Here is an 18306-nt window from a genome sequence, read left to right as displayed (position 1 = left end):
CAAAGCCAGCCTCAGCAACTTAGTGAGGCCCTAAGCAGCTCAGTGAGACCCTGTCTCTAAATAAAACACAAAAAAGGGCTAGGGATGTGGCTCAGTGGTTGAGTGCCCCTGGGTTCAATTCCCTGGTACCAAAAAAAAGACTGTCACAAGAGCCTGGTTGGGTCAGACTGCCACATGTCCTGCTCGGTTGTCACTGAGCAGAGCGCTCTGCCTGCACCTACCTTGGAAGAACAATCTTGTCCTCCTGCCAGCGAGTGTTGCTGAACCCTTTAGTCACACACAGCATTCCAGGGCTATAGAAATGACTTAGACATAGCTCTTGACCTCAAGGACTTACAGAGATGGGAGACATGGAGAGGGAAGGCGTCAGTGGGTACCAGAAGGTTATTTTCAGAAAGCGGTACATGAACTTTTAAAAAAGTAAATAGAATTCAGACAGGGTTGGGGAGGACATTTTAGGTCAGAGGTCCCTAGGCACATGTGTCGAAGGGTTTCATTAGAACAGAGGGGTAAGAGCAGGCCAGTGCCTTAGGGCACAGGAAGGACCTTGTGATGGTGCATATGTGGTGCCAGGTGGGGACACTATGAAATTAGGGTGCTCTGAATCAGTGACCGATATTTGGTGCTATTTATTCCACAGCCAGAAAACAAAGCCAAAACCAAGAAGCAAAGTGTGAAGGGTGGCACATTCAAGGCATGCACCAAATAACCTACTCTCAAAAATGACTGCTTTGTGCCCAGAGGCCTCGAGGCCTACTGTTCTAGAACTGTGGCTCCAGGTGTCAAGAGTCTACTCCGTTTTTAACAGAAGTTTGCCACAGAAATCTCTTGACCCTTGGCTATTTGGGCTATATCACATGATGAGGAAAACAGGCACATAAATGGGCTACCTTAGCAAGTGTGCCATTCGGGGCTCTTAGTCACAACAGAAAAGTTTTATTGGGAAGCTGGGGAGGAGCTTGGGGAATTGTCAGAATCAGAAACTGGCAAGAACAAGGGAACTGGGGAGCCAGACACAACCACTGGAGCTATTGACCTCCAGCATCATCAGCAGGGGACCCACATCACCACAGTCCTGGATTGTCACTGCTGTTGTCACCATCATCACCAAAGCAGCATAGGAGCAGACACTTTAGGACCCTCCTCCCTAGAAGTACTCCCTTCAGACTTCAAGGAATGGGTATGAGTGTCTCATGGGCTTAGCTTAGCTGAGGTTCTAGGTTCAAGTCCAAGCTGCTCAGGGTCTCAGGGCACAGGTCTCAGGCCTCATGGGCTTCCCTGGCATAGAAGCCGTCCCCTCCCCCAAGACACTGCTATGGCAGGTTTCTCCCACACCAGCAGGGACCCTCAGGCACTGGGTAGAACAGTGTCCCTTTTCCTGGATTGACTAATTCTGGCTGAAAGGGAAATTAGGGTCAGTTGCTGTCCTGTGGGAAAGGGAGGAAATAATCAGGACCCAGGGTGCTCCTAAAATATCTCCTGGTGTGGTGCCCATCAAAGGCACGGAACACATTTGTGGCAAACCACCACAACCCACCAGACAGGACCCTCCACAGACACTGGTTTTGAGACTTCATGACCAGATGAGGCACCACTGAAGGCCAAGGGGGAACATAGAAGGTCTGGCAAGGAATGAATTCCTCAGGATCAGCTTGACCAGCTGCAGAAAAAGGAACCATAATTTCTACCTGTTTCTGCACAGGCAGTGGGAAGTTTTTTTTTTTGTTTTTTTTTTTTTAATTGGTCACATTTTTAATTTTGACTTCAGGCTGGCTAACAGGCCAGACCTATTTTGTTAAGACTCATGAAAATGGTGAAGCTGTTAAACAAATCAAGCAAATGCATTATTCCAGTTGAAAAATCAAGAGCCTCCTCCCTCACCCCTGGGCACAGACCCTCCAAACCATCTCAGAAGGACCCTCTGCCTTCAGTTAGCATGTAGCCTTCCAGACCTTTTTTAGGCATTTTCAAGTCTAGTTTGGTTTTGTAAGGCTTCATCTTGCCTTAAGACTATGTATTGTTCTACACTATGCTTTTTTTAACCTAACATTAGGTCTTGGAGATCTTTCCATATCAGTACTTGATACAACCTGTAACTGCTGCATAGCATGAATTTCACAAGGACCAAAAGTAGCCAAGTTGGGGGAAAGGACATGAGCCACATGCCTTTTGATGGCTACTACCCAAACTACTCTGTAAAAAGGTTGATGTAGCTGATATGCATACCAACCGCTTGTCTTCTCACTTCTCTTCCTAGCCCACAATGGGCATGATCAGGAGGAACTGCTCTCTGAAGGACAGTACGTTTCACTGGCGTTACTTTACACATCACTGATTCCCAGTAAGGTTGAATGCTAACAAGATCCAGGCTTTATGGAGTTGTGGGGAAACGATTCTCATCAACTGTTGCCAATCACATCAATTAGTGCAATCATTTGGCATTATCTAGTCAGTGTGAAGATGTTCAAACCCTGGGACCCAGACCTTTCACTCCCTTTGTACTTATCCCTAGAGAAATTCACACGTGCGCCAAGGGATATCTTTCTAGTATTTTCATTGCCACAAAAAGATGGTGAGCCTAAATGCCCACCCACAGGGGACTGCATAAATAAATTGTGGTAATTTATACAACTGAATTATACTGTGTGCAGCATTTACAATATATGAACTAGATGCACATGTATCAAAGTGGCTAAATGTCAAAGACACGCTTTTATATATGTATATATTATACACACACACACATATCCCCCCCACATATACATATATACTCATGCAGAGACACATACACATGCTCACATATACATCTAAATACACAGACAAGAAATAAACACACCATTTTCTGGGTGGTGGTTACCTCTATGCAAGAGCAAAGGTACACGTGATGGGGCCAGGGACTTCACCTGTACCTGATAACTTATTTATTAGAGAGAGCAAGTGAGCACTGAAATGAGAATGATAAAACCTGTTCACTCTGTAGGATTCCTGCTTTTTTTTTTTCCTGAAGCATTTGTGTGACATATATTTTTCTGTCCCTATCTGTGTCACTATGTTAAGGTATGCTGTCCCTATGTGTGTCACTGTGTTAAGGTATGCAATTGGCATACAGCTTCATTTTTTTTCACAGAATCCCTCCTGAGGGCTGCTATTTTCTTGAAGGTGATTTTAACTCATTCATTCCTACACTCAGTTTAGATTTGTTCCTACTATTTTTGTTTTACCATGATTTCTCATTGTTTCTTTCCTTCCTTCTTTCTCTACTAGACCTTTCCCCTACTAGACAAGTATACATGTTATTCCTCCTTTAGAAAAACTATTACCCTCCATGTTTTTTGACATTTTTTGGAGTCTGTGTTTTCAGTGAAAACTGTTTTCTACTGTTGAGAACACCAAAAAATGCAGGGCTCAATCAGAAAGTCACCTGGTACCACCATTTCAGACAAAACCAAACAATACCATGTTACCGTGTAAAACCAAAAGTACTTTAATAAGCTTTTACGGCACTGCAATTACAGGAACATTAACCCAGAACATGCAACAAAAATTATTTTGCCTTCTGGACAGAGTTAACAGATAAACTTGACATTACAATTAACAGCAACATATTCTACTGAAGAAAACAAATGCCATTTATTCCGACTTTCAGGTTAGAAAATGTATGCTCTTACTGCACGCTCAAGTAGCATTTAGAAAGTTTAGTTTTCCCTTTCTAACCTCTAAAAGGCAGTATGATTTGTGTATTTGTGTGTGTGTGTGTGTGTGTGTGTGTGTTATTATGGATTGAACCCAGGAGTGCTCTACCACTGAGCTACACCCCCAGCCCTTTTCTAACTTTTTACTTTGAGACAAGGTCTTGCCAAGATGCTGAGGCTGGCCTTGAACTTTCAATCCTCCTGCCTCAGCCTCCCAAGTCGCCGGAATTACAGGCATGTGCCCCGCCTGTATGATTTTTTAATGCAACCATACACAACCATTTTCACATTGGAAATAATCACAAGGAATCAACAGGTTTAGTCTAATTGACCAAATGGTTTCATTTTCATTATTAATTTTCAGAGGGCTCCTGCAGTATTGTGGGTTTCAGTTATGGGGAAAATAAACAGACCAGGAGTAAAATGCCTTGGTCTTTAGAGTGGGGGAGGGAACATGCAGCGGCACACGGGGCATGTGCCTGACTTCTGAAGCCAGATGGACACACAGGGCTTGTGGAAATAGTGGTGGCATGGAAGCTCAGTGGCCACCTCCCCCTTCACATATTCACTGCAGCAGATAGGACAGCACATCTCTTGGCCAACTGCACCATGATCTTCAGTGACCAGGATCTCGGGAAGAGCGTCAATGCTCTCCTTGCTCGCCGGTGGATTGGCCACTTCGACATCCACTGCCAGAGACTCCAGGTGTGCTAGGGCAGTCTCCATGGCCTGGGCCAGGCGTTCCTCGAGTGCCATGTAGGTCAGGAACTGAGGATCCACGTAGGAGATGGCTTCGGCCACTCCTAAACCATCGGCAAATCCATCAAAGAGGCTCCAATCCACTTCTAGGTCTTCGCTGACGCTGGAGTCATCTTCCAGGTTGTTGTTGCCGTCCAGCACGAACACCCCAGGCTGCATCAGCTCCCGCCCGGAGTCGTTGTCCCCCTCACTGCTGCTCTCGTTCTCATTGTACTGGAGCCAGGGAATTTCTCCCTCTTCCAGGGATGTCTGTTCCTCTTCCTGAAGCGGTGGTTCTTGAGCTTCCTCCAGATAGCTGCTGCCGTTGCTAACAGCACCTGCACCGGCGCTGGTGCTGGCGCTGGTGCTGGCACTGGTGCTGGTGCTGGTGCTAGCACCAGCAATGGTGTTGGCGCCGGCGCTGGCTCCAGCGCCCAGGGCAGGGCTGGTGTCGGTGACGCTCACACTCACTCTAGCTTGCTGAGGTTCCCGCTCTTCCTTTCCTGGCAGGGTCTCCCAGCTTTCTCCACTGGAAGACAGGTTTTGCTCTCGACTTCGGTACTTCCTGCGCAGAGCAGCGATCCACTCTTTGTCACTGTCAGAGTCTTCATCACAGTATTTGTAGTAATCGTCACTGTATGTCCAGAAGTCAGGGTCAGCCATGGTTCGTCGCCTCCTGGGCACCTTCTCTGGTTTCACTTGGTCGTTCCTCGCTTCCCTCTTGTCTTCAGAGTACTTTGGCTCACAGTAGCCACTTGAACTCTCGCCTCTGCCTCTCCTTGCCAGGCCATCCGAGTGGCCTTCATCAGCATTGACAGCATCCCTCCACCTGGAAGTACTGTGTGGCATATCATCATCATCATCAGTATCAAAAAATATTTTTGGTTTCACGCAGTTTGGACTTGCCAGATTTCGGACTTTGGGCCTCACCACCGGTTCCTCTGCACTCTTTGAGGGGTTTTCCCCCCCACCACAAATACTCACAGGAGCCCTACTGGGACGTGCAGTTAAGTTCTGCCCCCTTCTCTCCCTCTCCAAACTGTCACCGTTTGTAGCCACCTTGCCTTCAGCAGAAGACATCTGAGAGGCCACACTATTTTGCTTCGGGAACTCTGCTCTGCTAGCAGAGCATCTCGCCACAGGGGCTGGGTCTACCTTGTCAAGCTCCTCTCGCACATCGCGGTTAAAGCTAGAGAACTGGGGAGGCACCCCCGCCACAGACCTCGCCCCTTTCTCTGGGTCATACAGCTTATCATCCTTAAACTTGCCAGTTTTCCCTCTCACTGGCGGTCGCTCAACAGGCCCAGCCCCCTCCTCCTCACTATCATCTGCCCCAAAAGTGTCAATATGTCCATAAGCCATTCCTCTTCTGCCACCCGAAGCCCTGTACTCTCTTGGCGGATACCTGGAATAGTCCTCATTATCAACATTCAGGCTGGTTCCCGAGCTCTCACAGTCGTCCCAACTACGACGAGTGGTGGCAAATGGTGATCGGCTCCTCTTGGTGGTTTGACTGGGGGCTGATCTGTGCATTGGGACTTCGGCTGTCGTCTTTCTCTGGCTGGCAATCCTGTCCTGATGGCTCGTGGATGGCCTGAAACTGACATAAGCATGCCTTCTTCCATACCTCCTGCCTGTATTGGACTGATACCCTCCTGCTGGTTTGGGCCATACAGGCTTGCTAGATTCCTGCCCCATTGTTCTGGCTTAGGAGGGTTTCCAATACAGCTGGGGCTCGGGTGAAAAGGTTCCTGCTTCCCGCACTCGTTTTATTGAGCTGGGAAAGTCAAATCAGTTCAGCATTAAGGAGCAGGGAGATCTATTTTCACTTCAGCAGACAGGTAACAGAAAGGATAAGGGATCTTTAAAATTAGGTTCACTTTCTTCTAAGGCCTGGAGTAGCATTCCAGTGACTGTCAGGTGTAGACCTGGAACACATTTTTAATTTTGGCAACATGATTACAACACCAGGTTTATAGGAAAGCTGGACTCAGGGGGAGAGTGCGACAGGAGGTGGGGGCTGACGGGACCCTTGGAAGGTGAGTGAAGTACCGTGGAATTGTGCCAATGTGGGAAGAGGAAAGGCCGCAGTGAGTTTTTGAATAGGGTGTCTTTTTCTGAACCCTGCAGACACAGGAGAAATGTGAATTGGAGTAGGGTGGCAAATGTAGATCACTGCGCATGCGTGAGTGCCTACATGTCAGTCAGGAGAGGGACAGGTGGAAGGGGAACCTGCAATCCTGCAATGGAGCCATGTGTAGGTTTGTAGGGGGAAGGGATGTGAGTGTTAGAATGAGACCCATTCTGGATGTGACAGAATGGGTGGGGTGGCTTCAGAGGAAAGTGCTGTGTGTGGAGTATGAGAGAACCAGAAGGGGGATGTAGATGTGTATGTGGCAGCTGGAACTATGGGGGAAACCTACATTTATGTGCATATCTTAGGCAGGGAAGGGATTGGTGGCAATGGAGGGGAGCTTAAGAGAGTTTGTGTTTGTGTGTATGTGCATGTGTGTGGCACGCACATGAATCTGTCCAAATGGGATGCAACAACTGAGAAATGTCAGCACGAGCAACTGCAGCAGGCAGGCATGGCAGAGCGGAGAGCACTGGAGAGGGGGGTGTGTGTGAGAGAGAGATGGAAAAGAGGCTAGCAATCAAAGAATGACTACACGTGACTGTGGCAAGCAGGAAGCACGGTGGTGTCCCCAGAGAAGGACTTCTATGAGTGTGAGTGTGTACGCAACAGGGACAGCAAAGGGAATCTGTCTATGCAAAGTATGTGGCAGAAAGCACAAGAGCAGGGCATTTAAGAGGGTGTGTGAATCAGAGAGTGGGAGTGTATTTGTGCCAATGGGTAGCAATAAAATATGTCCTTATGTGTGTATGTGACAGGCAGGGAGGAGGGCTGAGGGTGTGTATAAATGTGTGTATGTGTGTGTGTCTACATATGCATGCCAGAGCAGGCCGAGGGAGGAGGGGCGGGATCTAGAGGTGTGTATGTGATAGGCAGCGAGGGGAGGGAAATGGCAGTCGAGGGTCTGAGGCCACGTGTGTGTGCGCGCGCGCGCGCGCGCGTGTGTGTGTGTGTGTGTGTGGGGGGAGGCACTGGAGGGTGTGAGGGTGTGTGAGGGGGGTTGTGTATGTGCCTGCGCATGCGCGGGGGAGGGGATGCGCTGGAACCTTGAGGCTGGCGGGGCAGGGAGGGGGCTGCAATTGAAGATTGCCGTGTGTGCGGGCGTGCGGGCGTGTGTGTGTGTGTGTGTGTGTGTGTGTGCTCGCGTACGCTTGCGCGACACAGGGGAGGGCGTGCAATGTCATAATAAGGGACAAGAAAACGCTATCAGCGCAAAGGGCAGCCCCAAATCGATGTGGCAGGGAAGGGGGCAAAGAAAGAAAAGGGCGGGGTGTGAACATAGTTTTTCCCTGAGAATAATTTTTTTTTCTGACAATTCTTTTCCCGGGAACAATATTCTTACCAAACAATCTCAACCATTTACCATTCGGCGAAACAACAGCAAAATGGCAGGGGGAGGCCACGGGGTGACCCGCCAAGGGGGCCGAGGAGGGAGGAAGGAGGGGCGGGGAGAAGTGGCCAGGGGCCGCGAACACCGTTCCCCTCTCAAATAGCCGTGAAAGCCATTCGAGCAGGGGCCACGCTGGGCCAAAGGGGCTCAGCAGCAGAGGATGCAGCCCCCGAACAGGCCGATGGAGGACAAGGGCCTCAGTCTGCATTCAGGTCCCCCGTCCGCCCCACCCCTTCCCGAGGGGCGAACCCGAAAAGAGGTTCGCCGGATCCCCCCAGATTCTCGCGCCCCTGCCCTGCCACTCGCCCCACCGCCAGCTGCGAGATGGGTCGCCAACCCAACCAGACTTTCACTCACCCTGTCGGGACAGCAGCACGCTTTTCAGAGGGGCAGAGCTCTCGGACCTCCGACCGCCACCACCGCCAGAGCCGCTGCTCCCGGGTCTCGGGCTCCTCCCCCGCCAGACAGCACCCGGGAGGGCGGTGACTGCGGCGGAAGTGATTGTGACGTCGGCTGGAGCCCGCCCCCTCGATGTGGCGGGGGCGGCAGCTGCTTTCCTCAAATCAGGGTGGGCCCTAAAGCTTTATTTCATTTCAAATGATGAAATCGTCAAGGATACGGAAAAGGACAGCGAAAAATGAAACAAGCGGCCAGCGATAAGAAATGTGGGACATTTAGCCACATGCCCTTCGGTTCTGGTTTTTTCATTAGTAGAATGAAATAGGCGAATTCTTTCTCATTAATTCCAATGTGAAAGTAATTGTGCTATATCATATCCTATATGGTACGGTTTGTCTGCGGTATTAAAATGTGAAACTATACTTATGGTTGCAGCAAGCTTTTTTTTTTTTTTTTTTTTAAACTGGTGGTTGAAACAAGTTGAACCTGTTTGCAGTGGAATTTGTTGCTGTTGGTCATAAAATCAAGCTTTTCCATCCAAAACAAATGATCAATCATGAAAAGCAACAGGGGTTGGTATTCAGGTAGTTGCACCGCTGTTAAAAATTATTATACTTACGCTTTTTGATTTACACAATTTTACTGAAATCTTAAATAGCACTCTTAACCTTCACAGCCAGTTTAAAATATTCATGTAAAGTTGTTGGGGTTTTTTGTTTATTTGTTTTTGTTTCTTGGGAGTAGGGGTTGAACATGGGGACACTTAACCACTGAGCTACATCCCCAGCCCTTTTTATTTGTATTTTGAGACAGTTTCACTAAGTTGCTTGAGGCCTCCCTAAATTGCCCAGCCTGGCCTGGAACTTGCCATCCTACCTCAGTTTCCCCAGCTGCTGGGATTACAGGTGTGCGCCATGGCACTAGCTGAAGTAAATTTTTGTTCTTACTGAAAATACAACGTATAATAGAATAAAAACGTTTAAGGGTAACAATAGAGTAGAAATAGGATGTATAATTTGCAAACTATTAAAGGAGTGGTATGCAAAACAAAGAAAAACTCAGTCAACAAAGGGTAAGAAATGAGGTATGGGCCAAACAGGATGTAAAAAGAAAAATAGATTAGGATGTATTATGGGTTAACATCTGTTAAGAAGCAAATTCTTATTTTGATCATTTAATTTTATTATTCATTTTTTAAACCAGGGATTGAAACCAGGGGCACATAATCACTGAGCCACCCTGTCTGGCTAAATAAGGCCTTGATAAATTGCTGAGGTTAGTCTTGAACTTTCCAGCTTCCTGAGTTGCTGGGATTATGGGCGTGCACTGATGCCCAGCATATAAAAGTCCAGTTATATGCTGTTTATTAGTTTCACCTAAAGTAGAAACAGTAATGGAAGTACATGTCCGTTAAATACTAGCAGGAAAAAAAAAGGGGGGGAAAGGGGGAGGTGAAGGAAACAGGAACAAAAAGGAAGGAGAGAGACTTGTAACAATACTAATATAAAAATCGAGGTCAAAGTAGAAAGTATCAAAGAGAACAAAAGAGGTTCTTTCATTCACCAAGAAATAGATAATAAGAAAAAATTATGTGCCCAAAATGCCATTTCAAAATATGTGAAGGAAATACAGTTTAAATATAAAAAAGATAGAGCCAAATGTGGTGGCACATGCCTGTAATCCCAGCTGCTTGGGAAGTTGAGGCAGTAAGAGTGGAAGTTGGAGGCCAGCCTCAGCAATTTGGGAGACATTGTTCAAGATAAAAACTTAATAAAAAGAGCTGGGGACGTAGCGCATAGTATTACAGCTGAACCTCATTTGTCTTATTCATCTTCTTTCTCTCAAATAAGCACATTTGGAAGTTGATGTTTCTTTCTTATCCATGTTTGTTTTTCTGTCATTACATATGTATGTATCTTTAACCAAAATACAATATTGTTTTGTGTGTTTTATTTAGTTTTTTTGTTTTTTGGGGTTTTTTTGGTGGGGGTACCGGGGATTGAACTCAGGGGCACTCGACCACTGAGCCACATCCCCCGTCCTGTTTTGTATTTTATTTAGAAACAGGGTCTCACTGAGTTACTTAGCACCTCGCTTTTGCTGAGGCTGATTTTGAACTTGAGATCCTCCCGCCTCAGCCTCCCGAGCTGCTGGGATTACAGGTGTGTGCCACCATGCCCAGCCTGTTTTAAATTACATAAACTGTATCATATCACCTTGCAGTGGTACACATGCTATCATGTAATCCCAGCTTCTTGAATCTTCTTCATGGGCGTGGTAGCTGGTGAGAGAGAGAGAGACAGACACATAGAAAAAGAGAGTACCTAAAATAGAATACATGACCTTTTTATGACTTTGTCTTAGAAGTGACATCCACCACTTTTCTGTATCCTATTCATTAAAAGCAAGCCACAGGGCTGGGGATATAGCTCAGTTGCTAGAGTGCTTACCTTACAAGCATAAGGCCCTGGATTCAATTCCCAGTACTGAAAAAAAAAAAAGCAAGCCACAGAATTTGTCCCTTTCATCTATCAAATTTGTAGCCATGCAGTTGTTCATAATATTTCTTTATTATCCTTTTAATGTCCATGACATCAGTAGTGATAGCCACTCTTTTGTTTCTGATATTAGTCATTTTTGTTTATTCTCCGATCTGGAAGCTTATAATCTTCTTGATCTTTCATATTTTCTAATATTTGCATTCAATGCTACAAATTTCCCTCGAAGCACTGCTTTTGCTGCAATCCACAAATTTTGGTAAATTGTGTTTTCACTGTTATCTTGAACCCCTATGTTATTTAGAAGTATATTGTTTAATCTCCAAATATTTGAGGACTTTCCATCTATCTTTCTGTTATTGATTGCTAATTTCATTCTGCTGTGGTCTGAGAGCATATTTTGTAAGATGTCTACTCTTTGAAATCTGTTAAGGCATGTTTTATGGCCCAGGATGTGGTCTATCCTAGTGAATGTTCCACATGAGTTTGGAAAGAATGTGGATTCTGCTGTTGTTGGACGAAGTAGTCTATAAATGTCAATTAGTTCTGGTTGATTGATGGTGCTATTCAGTTCAAGTTTATTCTTATTGATTTTCTGGCTGCTAGATCTGTCAATTATTGATAGAGGAGTGTTGAAAACTTCAACTATCATAGTGGACTCATCTATTTCTTCTTGTAGTCCTATTAGTTTTTGCCTCATATACATTTTTTTGTACCTTAACACTGTCAAGTGTATATATATATTTTTTTTTTATTTTTTTTGGTACCTGGGATTGAATCCAGGGGCACTTATAACCCCTGGCTAACAATTTCCTATTCATTGCTCTTGATTTTTTTTAATATTTGTTCATTTTCTTTTTTGTCTTCTACTCTGTCTTCACTGATTTTAATTGAACATTTTATGATTCCATTTTCTCTCCTCTCTGAGCATATCAATTATACTTCATCTTTCTTTTTTTACTTAATTAGGGGTCATGCAAGAGCCTGCAATATATATTTACAACTAATCCAAGTCCAGTTTTAAATAACACTATAATACTTCATGAATAGGGCAGGCAGGTAAATTATAAGAGTATTCTCAATCCCTCCACCCCATCCCTTATGAATTATTTCTATCATTCATTTCACTAGTCAACAAGCTACAGTCATCCAATATTGTTACTATTATTTTTGAGTGAACTGTTATCTGTTATATCCTTTTAAAATACCATCATTTATTCTGCTCTTCTTTATGCAGATCCAAGTTTCTAACCTATATCATTTTCTTCTCTGAATAACTCAATGTTTCTTGAAAGACAGCTCTTGGAAGTGACATTCTAACACTTTTGCCATATTCTTTCTTTTTTTATTTTTGGTACTGGGGATTTAGCACAGGGGCATTTTACAACTGAGCTACATCCCAGCCCTTTGTATGTATGTATTTATTGAGAGAGAGTCTCGCCAAGTTGCTTAGGGCCTCAATAGGTTGCTGAGGCTGGTCTTGAACTCTATCCTCCTGCCTCGGCCTCTTCTTATTGAAAGTGGGTTGCTAGGTCTAACCTACACTCTGGGGAAGTGATCACTCAAGTACATGAGTTCTAAAGGTGGTGATCATAAGGGGATGGGGGAAGGGTAGGAACATTTCAACTTTAATAGAAATTGCCAAGCCGCTTTCCAAAGTGATTGCAACAATTTACATTCCCACCTGCAGTTTGTTCGCATCATCCTCACCTCTCTTGGTTCTAAGACTTCAAATTGTTGCTAATCTGACAATACAAAGCACTGTTATTTGACTTTCCCCCCCAAATTACTAGAGAAGTGCCTTTGTACAATTGTTGACCATATAGATTTCTTCTTCTCTGAAATGTATGCTCGTATCTTTCATATCTTTTGTCAATTTTTTATATTAATGTTGTTTTTCTTGTTAGTATTGATTTCTAGGTATTCTTTATATATTCAGAACACAAGATGTCAATTATATTTGTATAGTTGCAAATATCTGCTCCTAGCTGATGTTTTCTTTCAATGCAAATATGAAATTATAATGTTACTTAAAATAAACTTTAGGAGAATGTTTTTCATAACCTTGGAGTGAATAAGGCCTTTGTAAATTTGGCAAAAGATTCAGGAGCAAAAAGGAAAAGGTTCAACTACATAAAAATAAAATGTGCTTGGAAACAAAAAAATAAACAATTCTAAGTAAAGAAAAAGACAAATGAAAACCTGGGGAAAATGTTTGCTGCTAATTGAACAAACAAAGGGCTCATTTCCCAATTACATGAAGAGCTCCTATGAATCAATAAGTCCAACAAATCAACTTTAAGATGAGCAAAGGATACCAACATACTTTTCCTCTCCCTGCCCCCAGGCCACAGGACTGGGGATTGAACCCAGAAGTGTTTTACCACTGAGCTACGTCCCCAGCCCTTTTTATTTCTTTTCTTTTCTTTTTTTTTTTTTTTTTTTTTTTTTTTGAGACAGGGTCACATAACATTGCCCGGGCTGGCCTCAAAATTATGAAGCTGGAGGGAATGGAAGTGGATTGAAATGAAGCAAATTCTGTTACATGTCTTCATGAATATGTCAAAGTAAACCCCACAATTTTATAAAAGTATAATGCACTAACAAAAAAAATAAATGAAAAAAGTAAAAAAAAATTAATAATAATTCCTATCAAGTTTCTAATGCACATACCTTTTTGGGGGGGGTACCAGGGATTGAACCCAGAGGTGCTTAACCACTGAGCCACATCCCCAGCCCTTTTCATATTTTTATTTATAGACAGGGTCTCCCTGAGTTGCTTAGGGCCTCACTAAGTTGCCGAGGCTGGCTTTGAACTCGCAATCCTCCTGTCTCAGCCTCCTGAGCTGCTGGGATTACAGGTGTGCGCCACTCTAATGCATATACTTTTTGACCCAGAAAGTGTACTTCTAGGAACTAACTTACCAGTATATTTGTACATGATTGAAATTAAATATGTGCTATTATATTCAGTGCAGCATTATTGTTAACAGTGAAAGACTAGAATGAACCTAAATACTTTTCAAAAGGGGAGGAAATATGGTAGAATACTTCCTATAGCACAGCTAAAATGCAGAATCAAAATCTACATATATCACAAGATTTAAGTCTGGAAAACAACATTAAATGAAAAAAAAGTAGGTTGTACGAGGGTCTATTCATTACCATAGTATTTACATATGTTTTTAAAATGCAATGAGGACACATAGGTTTCAGTTTGTTCTATCTCCCCAGAGAACTGTTCGCTGTGATAGTTAATTATAGGTGTCAACTTGACTGGCTTAAAGAACAGCTAGAATGAGTGTGTTTATAGAAGAGATTGGCATAGCCAGGTGCGGTGGCACATGCCTGTAATCCCAGCAACTGGGGAGGCTGAGGCAGGAGGATCACAAGTTCAAAGTCAGCCTTAGCAAAAGCAAGGGGTTACACAGCTCAGTGAGACCCTGTCTCTAAATAAAATACCAAATAGGGCTGGGGATGTGACTTAGTGGTGGAGTGCCCCTGAGTTCAATCCCCAGTACCAAATAAATAAATAAACAAACAAATAAATAAATAAGAGATTGGCATAAGTTTGCATGGAGTAGGTGGAGAAAATCTATTCTCCCCAGCATCATTCAGTGGACTGGGGACCCAGGTGGAATACATACAGAAGGTGGCTTGTGCTTGCTCTCTTTCTCTTTCTCTCTCTCTTTCTCTCTCTCTCTCTCTCTCTCTTTCTCTCTCCTCTCTTTCTCCTCTCTCTCTCTCTCTCTCTCTCTCTCTCCTCTCTCTCTCTCTCTCTCTCTCTCTCGCTCTCTCTTCCTCTCTCTCAGTTGGGATAGACTCTTCTGAGGCTACCAGGCTCACTGGCCTTTGGGCTCTAAGACTTAACTCCTATTGACCCCAGGTTCTCAGGGTTTTGACCTCAGGCTGAGAATTAAACCATCAACTGCCCTGGTTCTGATGACCCTGGGCTTGGACTGAACCATGCTACCAATATTCCAGGATCTCCAGCCTGCAGACAGCCTGTCATGGGACTTCTCAGCCATCGTAATAATCTGAGTCAATTCCCCCAATTAGTCCCCTCTAGTATATCTATATCTGTTCTGTTTCTCTGGAAAACTCTAACTAATACAATCACTAAAAAAATTACTCTTGCCCAAGAATGGTGGTATACACTTCTAATCCCACCAACTCAGGTGATTGAGGCAGGAGGATCACAAATTTGAAGCCAGTCTGGCCAACTTAGCAAGACCTTGTCTCAAAATTTTTAAAAAAATTTAAAAAAAGGTCTGGGGATGTAGCTCACTGTAGGGTGCTCTGGGGTTCAGTCCCCAGTACCACTAAATTTTTTTAAAAAGACTTATCTCTAGTAAGACTTGGTGTTAATGTCAATCTCGTCAGTTATACTGTTTTCAACTTGTTTGGGGGCAAGATTTTTTTCTGGTATATTTTTATTTATCTCTTTAAAACATTTCTACTTTTTTTTTTGGTACTGGAGATTGAATCAGAGCTACATCCCCTCATCCCCAGACCTTTCTTATTTTTTTTTTTTTTTTGAGATAGGGTCTTGCTAAGTTTCTTAGGTCCTCATCAAGTTGCTGAGGCTGACCACAAACTTGCCATCCTCCTGCCTCACCCAAGTCACTGGGATTGCAGGCATGTGCCACCACCACCCAGCTCTAAGATAATATCTTTATAGTTTCACACAAATATCTCTATCATTTTAGACATACTCATAAAAGAAAGCCTATGTGCATGCTTTTCACAATTGTTTTTCTTTTAGTTTTACTGCTTCTTTTTTCTGTCTTCCTTAGTATGTCCCACAACAGTTAATAATAACCTAATATTCATTACTTCTACATTTTATTCATACTTGTATAATCATATAGGGTATACGTTTGTATATATGTACATACATGTACATGATTAATATGATTAATATGTGTGTAGGCTTTTATTTGTCCTTCTTTTATTAAAATGAGATCATAGAAAATTGGCCCTCTGTATCTATGAGTTTTACATCTGCTCTTTCAATCAACAATTCATCAAAAATATTGGGGGGAAAATGAGCCTGTGCCAGACACATCTATAATTCCAGCACCTCTGGAGGTTGAAGCAGGAGAATCACAAGTTCAAGAGCAGCCTGAGTAAATTAGTGAGACCCTGTCTTTAAACTAAACTAAAATAAAATAAAATAAAATAAAATAAAGGGATGGGGATATAGCTCAGTGGTAGGTTCAACTCCCAGTACCACAAAATATTCTCTAAACTACAGTATGACAATTTTTACCTACCATTTAGACTGTATTAGGTATTGCAAGTCATCTAGAGATGTTTAAAGTATACAGGAGGATGTGCATAGATTTTATGTAAATACTATACCATTTTATATAAGGGATTTGAGCATCTGTGGATTTTGTTATCTGTAGGATGGAGGGGTCCATACTGAAACCAACCTTCCACAGATACTAAGGGACAACTGTATATACTTTTCTACTTCGTGCTGTTCTCACTCAACATTATTATTATTATTATTATTATTATTATTATTAATACATTGTTGGGATGACAGCAACTTCCCATAGGTCAGACTTCCCATAGACCTAAAACCACCTCCTCCTTTCTCTAGTCTCCCTCCCTTGGAAATGAACTGGTACTAATAAATAATGTCAGACTGCTTTCCCAAAAAGCTAGTGGCTTCTTATTTCCATTGGCAATGCCTGACCCTATATCCTGGCTATCTTGACTGTTCATGGGTACAGATTCCTCTCCTAGAGACTTGAAACTCAAAAAGAAACACACAGAGATTCAGAAGACTGAGTCATGTTCACATCAATCACTTCTGAAAACCAACCCAACATCTTGAAAATACAACCTTTGTATTTGCCCAAGTGAGCCAGAGTTAAATTCTGTTGCTTGCAACCAAAAGAAACGTCAACTCTGGTCCCAGAATAAGTCCTGATCCCGATCACAAGCCAAACCCCGATTCCAGCTACAAATTCAACTCTGATTTGAGCCACAGGCTTATCCTCACCCAAGTTGGCAATCGAGGGCCATTCCTGGCCCCATGCTTCACTGACCCTTGCTTGGCATCTCTCCAAGGGGTGTTCCTGGCCACAAAGGGATTCAGGTGAACTGGTGGATATATTTCTGCCAAATGTATGCAGAGCCTGGGGCCCAAAGTTCAGGGTCTCTGTGGCAACTAATATTCATGACTTACAGAAACAGAGCAGAATTTCTTGTAAAGAAAAATTAGTAAAGTCTAAGCCTGAAATGTTTTGGGGGGAAGTGGGTTGCAGAGAATAAAAGATCAAAAGAGAACCTGGTTGGGGTGGGATCAGGGTTGGTTTGTGGAGGTCAAGAATAAGGGCATGTGTTCTGAGCCTGGCTCAAGGTAATGGGGACAGAATAGGGATTTGAGGGAGCCTGAATGGGACTGTACTACATCCCCTGCTGGGGCCTGGGTAGGTTCTATGCCCCCAGGAAAAGCTCACAGGAGTTACCATGGAGAGGTGTAGGCAGCCTGGAGCTAGAGGCCTCCTCCTTTGTCTCTCTCAGCCTTCTGGCATTGCCTAGACCAGCTGGACGGGCCCCATGCTGCCAGGCCCTTCTCCTGTACTGCCCAGACTTCCCATAGGCCTGAAACCACCTGCCTCCTCCTTTCTCCCGTCTCTCTCCTTTCTTCTTTACCCTGGCATGGCTTCTCCTTGCGTGCCTCCTGTTGAGTTTCAGGGATTAGGACTTTCTTCTGTGGGACACAGCTCCTTTCTCTCCTCCCAGCCTCACCCCAAGGAACTCTGGAGGGAATTAGGTGTGGGGCTGCGAGGCAAGCCAAGAGTGAAGGGAGGACACTCAATTTGTGAAACATGTAGTATCTGTGAGGTCTGTATCTCACACAGGTTCCCTTATTGCATCTCCACAGTAAGCCCGTAGGGGGTCTTAGTTTCACAAGGGGATTCGTCCAAGTTTACTGAGCTAGTGGCAGCAGAGCTGGATTTGGATCCTGAACTACCCATTCCAAAGAAAGTCCTGAGGTGAGAGGAGTGTGGTTGGCTCAGATCCTACCTAAAATGAAGGCCCTACTAGGGTGGGAGTTCCCTGATAGAGATCTAAAGCAGCCTTCCTGGGTTCAGCTGAACCCTGGGCCTGTACCTGTGTCTAAGGAGAAAGGACTAGAAAGACTAAGCTGGGCCAGCTGGGAGCAGGTTGACCTCCCCCTCCCCCTGCAACTCTGCTCAGGCTGCACCTGATACCTTCTTTTCATAGGGTGTCCCTTCTGCCCTTGGCTTCCCTGTGCCCCCATCGACAAGGACGGGGGAGAACCAGCTGTGTTGGTGCTGGGGAGATGGTGGGGGCAGGGTTAGGAAGAGTCAAAAGGCCAGAACACATCAATTCATAGGCAAGAACTCTGAACTGCGCCAGGGTCTCACTGTTCCCATCTCAGCAATGGAGTTGTCGTATCAGATGATGCTG

The 18306-nt window shown here is 44.3% G+C and overlaps 1 protein-coding gene across 3 annotated transcripts; it reads right to left on the bottom strand.

Moving 5' to 3' along the window:
* Window positions 1-3460: 3460 nt before the first annotated feature.
* On the bottom strand, window positions 3461-8462 carry PJA1 (praja ring finger ubiquitin ligase 1). Of its 3 annotated transcripts, XM_079124657.1 has the most exons (3): window positions 8312-8455; window positions 5836-6358; window positions 3461-5268 (listed from the first exon to the last, which is right to left on the bottom strand). In XM_079124657.1, exons 2-3 carry the CDS (start codon window positions 6126-6128, stop codon window positions 4128-4130), a joined length of 1434 nt encoding a protein of 477 aa, XP_078980783.1. In that variant the 5' UTR covers window positions 6129-6358; window positions 8312-8455; the 3' UTR covers window positions 3461-4127. The 3 variants fall into 3 exon arrangements, with proteins under 3 accessions (XP_078980783.1, XP_078980782.1, XP_078980781.1); XM_079124656.1 differs by having other exon boundaries at window positions 3461-6030; window positions 8312-8462; XM_079124655.1 differs by having other exon boundaries at window positions 3461-6358; window positions 8312-8456.
* Window positions 8463-18306: the final 9844 nt, after the last annotated feature.

Source organism: Sciurus vulgaris (assembly GCF_902686455.1).
Source record: "Sciurus vulgaris genome assembly, chromosome: X".
Lineage (NCBI taxonomy): Eukaryota > Metazoa > Chordata > Mammalia > Rodentia > Sciuridae > Sciurus > Sciurus vulgaris.
The sequence above is the reverse complement of the archived record's forward strand: the minus strand, read 5'-3'. Positions and strand labels throughout refer to the sequence as shown.